Source organism: Bombina bombina, chromosome 2, assembly GCF_027579735.1.
Source record: "Bombina bombina isolate aBomBom1 chromosome 2, aBomBom1.pri, whole genome shotgun sequence".
NCBI classification, from domain to species: domain Eukaryota; kingdom Metazoa; phylum Chordata; class Amphibia; order Anura; family Bombinatoridae; genus Bombina; species Bombina bombina.
In genome coordinates this window covers 1,105,387,506-1,105,400,408 of record NC_069500.1, presented here as the reverse complement: position 1 = coordinate 1,105,400,408, position 12,903 = coordinate 1,105,387,506, and the positions used below count along the sequence as shown (strand labels likewise).

The following is a 12,903-nucleotide window of genomic DNA, read 5'->3' as shown; positions in this document are numbered from 1 at the left end:
CACTGCAGTCTTTACAAGTCTAACCTTGCTAAATATTTGCCCCTAAATGGCCAAGCGGGGTATAAGATACTGCAAACTAGTGACACACCTTGTCTACTCCAGTAACAGATTAATTTACAGATAGGGCAAGTGGTGACTGGCAATTGGCCATTAGAAAACAAGGGAAGCAAACAAGGTATTCACTCATATAGAAAGCTTCCACTGTGGGCCAGTATGATCATTTATTACAACACTACACAAGGGTCTTGTAATTACAAGGCGTTTTATTTTGTTTTCAAGTGATTGTAAAGTTTAAGGATATAATGTCCATTATCTAAAAAATAATCTTAAAAACAGGGGCACTTTAATTCATTAAACTTTACAATAGGGCTGCACAATTAATCGCAAATGAGGTTTAAAAACGTGATAAAAAAAATGCAAGTGTACGCGATTGTCACACTTCTGATATAAATCACATAGTGATTAAAGTGATATATATAGTTTACAGAACAGCTCAGGTTCAAATATGTTTAAGGTTTTGTGACAGAAAGGATAACAACTATGCACTATAGTTAAAAGTTATCCTTCTGTCTTTTTATAGCCACAACAAGTAAATTCTCAGAGTTCACACTGGTGAAACTGAGTTTGAGTTAAGTGGCAGAGCAGTTAACTGAAAGAACGGTGTCCTTATGCATAGACTAATTTAACAACAGCTTACAGCTAGGTAGCAAATAAGACACAGTGATAATACAAATTCAAGAGTATTTTGTAGTAAAACTTATAAGCGTAAGATACACAGTAGTTGTCACAACAGTAAAAGTTCCTGAATCGTAAGAGAGAGAAACAATATACAGTGCAGCACTTGAATCCAAAGGTAAGGGAATTAATACGACCTGTATGTTGTGAGTAGGAAGATCAGCTTGCTTTGCCAAAAATGGAACGGAGTCCGGAGCTCTCTATGCTAATATCAGGTAGGGGGTGTTGCTGAGGCAGTAGACAGAAGTAAATATTGCAACCAGCTGGTATTCAGAGCTGAGCGTGGAGCTATCTGCGAGCAAACACCTGTTTGACACACAAGAGGCGGTTTCGGCTGCAGCTGATGACGTCAGTGGAGTGGCGATTCCCTGAGTGAAAGTGCTGAGCTAGAGGTTTGGAACAACAAACGGCTGTAGTAAGTATTGCAGGCTTCCTGAGAATCAATCAACATTAATCCAGCAATGGTGGGAGGAGAGAAGGCGCCTTTTATGGGAATCGCCAGTATAGCTCTTAAAGGAACAGTTACTAATGAGCAAAAGGTAAAACAATTCCCGACAGCGATTTTTTGAAAAAAAAAAACAACAAAAAATCTCTTTTCCAGCAAAACCAGGGTACGGGGAGCCGTGAGAGTCCCGATGCAGCACAGCAGATAAGGCGAGGAGGACCAGCGCACAACGGTGGAGAGCAGCCATCTTTCCTTTACTCACCGGGGCAGACAGACCATGTCACCGGAAGTTTTCAGTCAACCAATAACATAATTCCACCTCCTGTCACTGGCTACTGACTATAGACACCGGGCGTTTTAACAGGGACAACGGCGTTCTTCCCTCCAATATCTTAGATTATATTTATAGTTTAACAAATTTACATAATACCCACAACTAACAAGGGAAGTGGAATTATATGTCAGGTAAAGACACACAAATTGTCTTTATGCTAAAATTTGAAGGGAAAAAAAGTCAGCTTCCAATTTCAAAGATGGCGAATAAAGACCCTGGAAATAGACGGATTGCCTCAAGACTAGCAGCAAGAGAAGGACAAATACACCGTCACATGACATCACGGGTGAGCGGGAAACTGAAGAGCAGAGTTAGGTATGTTGTTCACATGACGACAATTCTGTCAGGTGTGTGCTATGAGTTTATACTGGGACAGTTAAATCCTTAAAGGGACAGTATACACTCATTTTCATATAACTGCATGTAATAGACACTACTATAAAGAATAAGATGCACAGATACTGATATAAAAATCCAGTCTAAAATGGTTTAAAAACATACTTAGAAGCTTTCAGTTTAGCTCTGTTGAAAAGGTATTTGGAAAGCCCACTGCAAGTGGGAAATAAGACACTCCCCCCCTCCCCCTTCTTTTGCATATGAAAAAACTCTTTACACAAACAGGAGCAAGCTGGAGAAGGTAGCTGACGGTATTCAAATAAAACTTTGGGGCTTGGTTAGGAGTCTGAAAATCAGAGCAATGTTATTTCAAAATAAGCAAAATTATACATTTTTAAAAAAAAAAACTTTATGGGCTTTATAAATAGATCATCTACAAAACATTTATGCAAAGAAAAAATGAGTGTATAATGGCCCTTTAATGTTCTACTGTGGTGAAACACTGTAGGTGTGTATGGAGGCCATTGGCATTAGCAAACACAACGCAGAGGACTGTACTGAAAAAATAAAAATCTGTGATACCAATGAAAGAGCATCTATAGACTTGTAGAAGTATTTTTCATCCACAAATAAGTTACTTTACAGCTGTTTTTAAATTGATACTAATACTGTGCATCCTAATTCTCACTGACTGGTAAGGATAACTGCCTCCGTTTTACTGCTGGAGAGTAACACAACTCTTTATTTTATAAGTGTGACAAGAAAGATTTGTTCAGCACAGGAGCATGTGTTTAAAAAAAAACAGAATATTAAATGAAACAAAGAAACTCAAAGTTGACTAAAAAAGCAACTTTCTAATTTAGTCCTATTATCAATGTTTCTTTGTTCTTGTGATATCTTTATTTGAAAAAGCAGGAATCTAAGCTAAGGCCAGCCCATTTTTGGTTCAGCTCACTGGATAGATCTTGCTGATTGGTATCTAATGTGCTTAGTTCTCTATTTATGCTGAAAAGGATACTTAGGTACAGGAGCTGGGAGCTAGCTGCCTGATTGGTGGCTGGCTTTTTAACTATTTTGTGGTTTGTATTTTGATGCTCCCAGAGTGTATTGGGCATTGAGAAACATGTACATTAAGATTCTGTATTGTTAAATAAATTTTTAATTGAAAAATTAAGATGTTTGTCATTTGTAAGAAAATCGTGATTAAAAACGCAATAGCGTTTTCTTGGGTCCAAAATTGAGATTTTCATTTTCGCCCATATCGCACAGCCCTACTTTACAATGACACTTCTTTTTTAAAATACTTAACTACGCGTTATGAAAAACAGACCGCCGATCCCCCGCCCACATCTCCTTTGGAATTGAGCAGATAGATCACGAATCAGGCTTCCTCCAATCCTTGCGTGCCCCATTTGGCGTCCATCTCGTGGGGCACGTAACGATTGGAGGAAGCCAAATTCGGCATCGATATGCTAACTACAGTAGGCGATGTGTGCGAAGGCTCGGCGGTCCGTTTTCCATAACGCAAAAAGTATGCATTAAAAAAAAAAAAAAAAAAAAGTTTCATTGTAAAAGTTTATTTAAAGTCCCCCTGTTTTTAAGATTATTTTTAGATACTGGGCACTAATTCCATAAGCTTTACAATTACTTTAATTATTCTTCCTTTCTCAAGGATAAAAACACTTAAAACATGTAGTAGACACAGAACAGTGTGTAAAACTATTACCATTTATTTGGTGAAATATAAGAATAAATATGCTGCATTTACAAGCCTAATGGCAGCAAAGTCAAAAATATACTTTCATTAGATGGAAGGTTGTTTAAAATTAGACTGTCTAATTTACTTCCATTATCCAATTTGCTTTGTTTCTTGGTATCCTTTGCTGAAGAGTAAACTTTGTTAGGATCATGAGCAGCAAATGCACTGCAGCCCTGAGCTTACCTAGGAATATTGTACAAAAAAGGATACAAAGAACCGATCACATTTGATAATGAAATGTAAATTGAAATGTTGCATTAAAATGTATGCTCTGAGTTAATTTTGGCTTTACTGTCCTTTTAACAGCCAAGCTATGTAACTTGAAAAAAAGTGTTAAATGTTTATAAGCAACTACTAAGTTATCATAAGCACAGCCCTTATAAATCTGTTTTATTGGTTTGTCTCAACATAAAAACCAAAATTAAACGTTTATGATTCAGATAGAGCATGTAATTTTAAGGAACTTTTAAATGTACTTCTATTGTCACATTAACTTTGCTCTCTTGATATCCTTTGTTTAAAAAGCATGTACAATCCCTACACTACTGGGAGCTAGCTGGTGATTGGTGGCTACACACATTTCTCTTTTGTCATTGGCTCAGCAGATGTGTTCAGTTAGCTCCCAGTAAGGTATAGTGCGGTCAGATTAATACTTTCTAATATTATAACATTTACGACTATCCAAAGAATAAAATAATTGCATAATTTACCAAATTTATTTAATGATAATTTGTGCAATAAACAATGAAAAGTAAAAAGACCCTGGGGAGAAGGGAGAACAGTCAGTTATATACACACACAATAGTGAAATAATAAAAATGATCCAACATATTAGAACATTTTCATTTTACACTTTGATGTCCCTTTAATATAATATTTTAATCAGCTTTTAGCAGCTATTGCTAGCTGCTGTATAATTAACTTGTAAATACAAACGTAAAAAAGCTATGTAATATAAACAGTACTTACTGGTGATAAAATGAAATTCCAACTGACCACATGGCGTATGTTACTAAGGAACTGTTAGAACACACTGACTTACAAATATTTACATGTACTTAATCATTCACATTGATTTCCAAATATAAGGAATATATTCCCTATAACTAGAATACATTGGCAACCAATGTCAGAATATATATTGTAAATAGTGTTTTTGATAATACTGTAAATGGAAATTAATAATTTTAAAAATAAAAACTGCCTGTCCCACATAAAAGCATAATACCAATATGCTGAGAGGAAAAAAATAAATAAATGGACATATACACAGTATGTGGTATAAACTAAAGCTAGAAGAATTCTGACAGCAAACCAAGTTACCTTAATTACTTCTGGCTACTAATGGTCATACATATCTATACACAAACACTCATGTCTGCACCTAAAAAGTGTGTAGTGGGCTCCAAAATATACTATTATCTATCTCATAAGTAATAAGTTCACATGATGGTTGTTCATATAAAAGTACAAAATGGGGTCACCAAGCCTGTACGCAAAAAAGGGGGGGAAAGCTGACTATGCCTTGACTAAATAAAAGTTTAAAGATGCTGTATACCACAGCTTTTGATTAAAAAGAACCAATTTGCAAAAATATTATTTGCAAAAAGAACCAATCTAAAATAATTCTACATGGAAAAAAAAAATATTCAAACTGATTTTTTTAAACCAAAAAGGAAATACAGGTTTGTGCACAACTTGTCCCTAAGTAGTTTTCACAGGCTGATATGGACAGGTGCCACAGCTCTGTTAATGGACAGTAACAAACCTTGCATACATACACACATGCATAAATGTATTCTTTCAGCACAAGAACATCAGTTTTTGTTTTTACATTTAAAGTGAATGTAAACTCAGCCTTCGTTCTAAACAGCAGTCTATCAAATATCAATAAAAAACCTGAGTTTCATTCATCAAATTTTAATTTTCTAAATCGATACCTTTATTTTCATAAATTTATATCAATTTGCAGCTAAACCGTCCTCCGCCCGGCATTCGCGCTCTGTTGCTCACCTTTTTGATTGATGTCTTAATAGCCAATAACGGCTCTAACCACGGGGGGACCCACCCTCTTCTCATTACGTAATAGGTCCTTATTGCGCATGCGTTCGTCTTTGGTGCCGAGCTAATCTATTGTAAGCTCGTGCACATTTCGCGCATGCGCAATACTAATAAACACGGGTAGCGTTACATTCTTATACGGATTCCTTTCATTTCCTCTGTATTGTCAATTTTGGATTAGTGGATGTGAAAGGTCTCGTAAAAGTAACGCATGCGCAATGTAAAATAGACACAGGAGCGCGCAGTACCTATACGTAAACAGCGGGTGGGACCGCTGTTTACGTAATATGGATGAAAATTAGGAAGCAGTGAGTGGGAGGAGCGGGTAAGCGAATGAGCGCTATGCCATATATAAAATAAACATTAAAATACACATTTTATTAAAAATTTATTGCGGCGGTATGCTTAATCTCAGTAATCACTACAAAACTAGATTACACAAAACGGAAAAATTGACATTCACTTTAAAAGGGACAGTCTAGGCCAAAATAAACTTTCATGATTCAGATAGAGGATGTAATTTTAAACAATTTCCCAATTTACTTTTATCACCAATTTTGCTTTGTTCTCTTGGTATTCTTAGTTGAAAGCTTAACCTAGGAGGTTCATATGCTAATTTCTTAGACCTTGAAGGCCACCTCTTTTCAGAATGCATTTTAACAGTTTTTCACCACTAGAGGGTGTTAGTTCACGTATTTCATATAGATAACACTGTGCTCGTGCATGTGAAGTTATCTGGGAGCAGGCACTGATTGGCTAGACTGCAAGTCTGTCAAAAGAACTAAAATAAAGGGGCAGTTTGCAGAGGCTTAGATATAAGATAATCACAGAGGTTAAAAGTATATTAATATAACTGTGTTGGTTATGCAAAACTGGGGAATGGGTAATAAAGCTATATTTTAAAACAATAACAATTCTGGTGTAGACTGTCCCTTTAATTAAAAAGTAAAACATTTTAATACTCTCTTTAAATGCCAGAAATAAAAAGATATTCCTCTAATGTAAGGGAGCCAATCCAATCTGGAAACAACAGGGCTTGCTACTAAAATCTCCATTGTTGGCGTCAAAGATAAGAAACTGCAAATTAGGAACAGATATGTGGCAAGGTTATGCTTGTGAAGCCTGTCATGTGCTCTTTCAGTTTTCAGGTCTGGAAATCCACAATTTTCAGACTTAAATTACAGGAAAAGGGAGCAAAATAAAATGATAAAAATATATTGCAAAGTTGTTTTACAATTCGTTACTACATACTTAAAGTGATTTGAAACCAAAAAATTGTGATTCAGACTGAGCAAACAATTTAACAAAAAAACAAAAAAAAAAGTTCCAATTTACTTATATTATCAAATTTGCTCCGTTCCCATTCTTTGCTGTAACGCAGGTAATAGTTTTTTTTTTTACTTTGATGCTCTTAATTGCTTCCAAAGGGCTTTTATTTTGGTTACCTGCTTAGTATCACGTTAGACCACTAGAGCATCTTTTGTGTTTAGACGCTTATTCTTTGTTGAAGAGATACCTAGGTAGGTCTGGAGCACTACATGGAAGGAAATTGTGCTGCAATCTAGTGCTCTTGCAAATGTATAACCTTCTTCCAAAACTGCTGCTGTATTGTGCTCCAGACATGAGCACACCCCTGAGCACATTGTTTAAAATCGCATGTTCTATCTGAACCACGACAGAAAAAAATTATAGTACAACCTCAAAAGGGTTTTCTGTCCCTTTAACTTCAGCAAAAATCCTCATGTTCCGAGTGTTACTGAAAAGCAATAAAGAGCTGCACAGACATATGGATCCATGAGAAATGCTGTTACGGCATCTCTAAATAAACATTCTGAATGTGTTTGCCAGAATGATGCATATGATATATATTTTAGAGAAACCTGTAACGTACACAAGATTTCCATGTCAACAGGTAGTAAACTTTAAATGGAGACCAAGAATAACTGAAGTCAGGGGCTAGTAATAAAGTTGCAATGCAAATGTTATGCAAGTAATTAAAATGATTAAGAACATAAAAGAATTCATGTTGTATTGACAGTGGTCTGTTGTTTTTTCACATATATGTAATACATCCTAAAACAAATGTATTTGGGATATGCTTCTCAGCCACTACAGCTATTATGCAAAAGGACAGATATTGGCTCCATTCCTCACACTGGAATTTAGGGATTTCATAAAAAAAAAAAAAAATGCTCCTCTGATGCAAAAGGATGTGCATTACAGTAAGCGCGCTGCTCCCTTTGTGTGACAGCTAGCTCACAATTACAAAGTCACAGCAGTGGGGGCGGCAGTTTCCCAGTTCCACACCATCATCTCCTTGGTAATCTGATCACACAAAGAGAATCATCATTATCACAATAAGAAGAGTTGAGTCAATGGCTTGACTCTGTACGAGGTGCTGCTACACCCGTGGCTAAGGTCACTAAATGATCAATATTACAGGAAGTAGTGGAAAGGAGAACTAAAACTCAGTTAACCAATTTCATTTATTTTTTTATAGGATATAAAAGATGCCTTACCAAAGGGTGAGCTAAATGCGCAAATCTAACAAATACAGACATTGAAACAAAGCCGTTACACCAGCAGCAATGCAGGGTTTGCTCGGGAGCCAGGGAACCACAGGTCACAATATTACTTCTAGCTCCTAGCCTTTTAGACTTTCCCCCACACAGCTAAATATACTGTACATTCCTCCACTTGGCTATCTTTCATATAAATAAGCAACCATTTAGCTAATGATCCCCTAGCAGCAGAACTTTAATATTACGGAGTCGACACTTAACCATAAACAAACCTGGAGCAATAGTGAAAATGTGATTTTGGCAAGACTTCCATATAAAGCAATATACAGAGCTGTAAAAACCTTTACCTCCTGAAAAGCAGCTTTGTTTCCAAATATCACACAAAAACAAAATCATGTACATAAACACTGCAGTCTATTGTAAATAGTTTAGACAGCATCATAAAAAATGGAAAATAAAGATATCCTGCTTATGAGTATTATAGAGTTGTTGCTTGGAATTTAATATGTGAAATTAAGAATAGTGTAGAGCGTCTCTTTCTTTGTCAGCATTAAATGCTCAAATTCACTAAAAAGACAGCTGAGGAGACAAGAGTTTGTTTAAAGGCTTTTTGTGTTGAACATGTTGGCTGCCAAGAGGGTTGATACACAAAGTGTTGCTGCCCTTACTAGCAGCCAAGAGGTTAACCGTGCCCGCTGCTTGCAGGCTGCCGCACACAAAAGTGAACACACAAAGGGACATCTGCTCTAGAGATGGAGCGCTATAGGTCGGATACCTGAAAGAATGAAAAGCCTACTGGCTGAGGCAGCATAACACACCTACTTCAAAGACCAGCAGTGCAGCCACTCCTCCTTTCAATAACTCAAACAAAGAAAATATTTTATTTATTTTATGTACAAGGCATGCAGATAGTGACCAAATACAAAAAGTCTCTCTCCACCCGGCTGTAATCTTATCTGACAGAGTGCTTGCTCCAGGCAGCTTGGGCAGGGTTGCTGTCACTTGGCTCTCCTCCCTGTCTCGCTGCGAGGTGCAGGCGTGTAGTTTGTTTGTCATACAAGCAGTTTGGCACAACATATCCAGTTTAGTTAGGGCTGATTTTAGGGAGAAGGCCTGTTTGCTATAATTGTCAGTTAACCATGTTTTACATGCATAACGTTAAAAAAAATGTATTGTCATAAATAAGTTCAATGATAAAAGCCAGGAGAAAAAAACAAAGAAAATATATTTTCAAAGAAGCTCACAGACTAATAATACAAGTTTGAACTTCACAATGAATTAACTATATCCCAGCATCAGTACATATTTAGAAACCTTTAGTTCACAATTTTGTGGAAAAAGCATTTGTAATTTTACTGAGTAATTTAAAAAAAAAAAAAAAAAAAAAAACACACAGGAAACGCCAGCCCAATTTACACTAGTTAAAGGGACATGAAACCCAAAAAATGTTTTTCATGATTCAGATAGAGAACACGATTTTAAACAACTCTCCAATTTACTTATATTATTTAATTTGCTTCCTTCTTTTTTTATCCTTTTCTGAAAGGTTTATCTAGGTAAGCTCAGGAGCAGCAAAGAACCTAGGTTCTAGCTGCTGATTGGTGGCTGCATAGATATACTGATTGTCATTGGTTCAGCTATGTGTTCAGTCAGCAACCAATAGTGTATTGCTGCTCATTCAACAAAGTATGCCAAGAGAATGTTGAAAAATTGATAATAGGAGTAAATTATAAAGTTGCTTAAAATTGCACGCTCTATCTGAACAATGAAATAAAAAATGTGGCTTTCATATTTAACTGCACAGAAGGGTAACTAAATGCACTAAACAGCTATTTCAGATCAGTTGGTTGACAAAATCTACCAAAACTATTAAAGTTTATAGGGAGATAAGATAAACTGAAACTATAAACTTATTGATTTGTGTAATATATAAAATATTCAAGTAGGACAAGTCATATTTTCATATGCTTAAATGCACATAAAGGAATTACTAAACCTGGACAAATACATACAGTGGTGACAACCTTAACAATACAGTACCTGAAGACACAATATATATATATATATATATATATATATATATATATATATATATATATATATATATATATATATATATTCATTCATGAGCAAAACTTCAACTTCTTGAAACTTACTGGGTACTCTGTCAGAGAACTCAACTAATTTGCAATTTATTATATGGATGGGGTTGCCTGATGCTCACTGGCACCTAAATTCTAAGGTTTATACAGAAAAGGGACCTGGACTGTTTACAAAACAAAGCATCATAGACAGCTAGAGTAACTTTTATTCTTAAAGATGCTGAGTGAGCAAAACACAGTGTAAAACTGTCAGTTGTTTTAATAAACCAATTATTTTTCAGAGAACTATCTACACCAAACACTTGCATGCATAAGTTGGGTATTTCTTGTCTTGCAGATAAAATGAATAACGATGAAGACAATAATATATTGTAGACAAGCATGGGAGTGTCAGACCTGTCAAGACAACATATTCTATCAGGCAATAAATGTCTCTAGAAAAAAATAAGTGATAGAATCTCATAATAGACATTCACATTTCTGGAAAGATTATAGTGCAATGATTCGGTCTCAGAACCTGGTTTTGTTGTCACAAATAAATGGTACTGAAGCATTGGCAAATTGCTTGAAAACCTCTAGGAGCACAATGTAATAAATGCTGAGTGTGTTTAAAGTGCCAGGTTAGGTTTAAGCATTTGCAGGGTTCTGTTTTTACCTAATAAGTTAAAAAAAATCTATACAGTGTCACTTGCACTATAAAATGGGTCAGAGTTGTCACAACATAAACATATGAGAAAACACTGCTAGTGCCACAGAAATGCATACACTTATGTAGTGCATGGGGTTTCATTGTTTTAAAGGTGGCTTACTGCAGCTGAGTGAGTCTTTGTGCCGAGAGCACATGCCTAGATCACAATCAATATCACAATACACAATGTTTCTTAGACCATCTTAAGTGTTCAATTGACAGGGCACCCACAGTCTCTCACCTGAGTTGGAAGCATCAGCTCTCCTTCTTCTGCTTGCCATAGCTCCACCATACTGGGGACAGGTTCGATAACTAAGGTTGGCACAAAAACAAAAAGGAGCTGGTTTTATTTTTTGACATCTTGCAATAGGAGACCAGCACATGTGATACAGCCCTCGTAGCATTTGCTTAGCGACAAATACTAACTTTAAATGCACTGATATTTAAAACACTGGTGCCATAAAGGATGCAGTCCTCAATGGCACTCAGTGAATTTAAGCGTCAGCATGCACAAGGCAAACCCAATAATAGTTGATCCCCAACAATGTATAGTGAGCAACATCTGTGTGAAAGCACCTAGACCTGCGATGCCAAAAGATATATCCAAAAATATTTGGCTGCTATCTAGTGGCATCTCAGGCTCTGAGTGATTCACTGATAAGGATTTACTAAGCTCTTCAAATTTGTTCAGTATCCTCTTCCCAAATACAATGCTATGCACAAGAACAATGCACTGTAAATGGCTCCACGAGGTCGCCTCCCACCACGTTGTACCCCAAAAGAGGTCCTTCTGCAATACACGGGCCCATTTCCTTTCTCTGACACTTCCACTCCACCAAGGCCCCTTTCCGTGGCATATCAGGGAGGCGTGAACTCATCTCTTCCTTATTTTTGTTGCTGTTACATTTGCCCCATGTCTACCCTCACCTTGCCCCCCTCCTTGACGAAGACATGGCAGGAGGACGTGGAAGACCCCCAGCATTATGTTGACAGCTGTGGCGGTGCAGCAGTGCGGATAAAGCAGCCCCGCCATGCTGCAAGGGCTCCGGGCTGCTTGTTAATCCTAGGCTCGCTCGTTGGGTTGTCAGCAGCAGTACTAAGCAGGCGGGCCCGCCGTGCACACGTGGGTTGTGTATCTTCTCAGGGAGCGCGCCTGCCACTGTGTGCATGCACACTCAGCTGCGCGCACCGGGTGACAGGGAGCAAGGCGGCGCTAGTCTGCTGTATGTGTCCAAAACAAAGCAAGCATGTCTTGTAGCAACAACAAAAGAAATCACTAATTAACTTGTGCAGCGCTAGATAAGAGCCAAGGGAATATATTCTAGTTCATTAATATTGATTCTGGTATCAATGAGATACCAACATATTTGGAGTATAATTAACTCCAGTAGTTTTTTGAAGAGGCGTTTATCCCGGTGGATATATTAATAATAAGATTATTGCTCTGCGTAATCCTGAATAAAATTGTATTGTATTTTTTATTATTCACAAAGGCAGTTTCAAATGAGCCTTGTGATAATGAATGTGGTTGTCCATAAGGTACGAAACCCGAATGAAGAGTGGAGCTGGCGGGAGGCCCCAGACAATGACCATGACAGGGAGTTGCAGCCAAGTATAAGACAGTCGCTACTAATATAGGGAGGTGTTTGTACTACAAGCATGAAGAGCAGAGCACAATAGAGGACATCACACAAAAAAAATCTAGAACTAAGCATTAGAAAAAATACTGTGTTTAAGATCAGCAAAAAAAAGTCTCCATTCTTACCAGTACAGAAGTAAGACACATGGGGGCCGATTTATCAAAGTCTGGCGGACATGATATGCTGTAGCATCAGGGGACATTCGGCCCTTGATAAATCGTCCCTATTAGGGCTCGATTACAAGTGGCGTGCTACATTTTTTATTTTTTTGCTTGTGTGCT

At 37.1% G+C, this 12,903-nt stretch overlaps 1 protein-coding gene across 1 annotated transcript in view; it reads right to left on the bottom strand.

The window, feature by feature from the left end:
• The window catches only part of TMEM131L (transmembrane 131 like), a gene marked incomplete in the record, with an annotated part of 682,792 nt that extends 670,680 nt beyond the window's left edge, over window positions 1-12,112 (bottom strand). The window contains 2 exon segments of the mRNA XM_053703753.1: window positions 11,224-11,294; window positions 11,910-12,112. Of these exon segments, the coding sequence (XP_053559728.1) occupies window positions 11,224-11,294; window positions 11,910-12,015 (177 nt within the window).
• Between the last annotated feature and the right edge of the window lie 791 nt (window positions 12,113-12,903).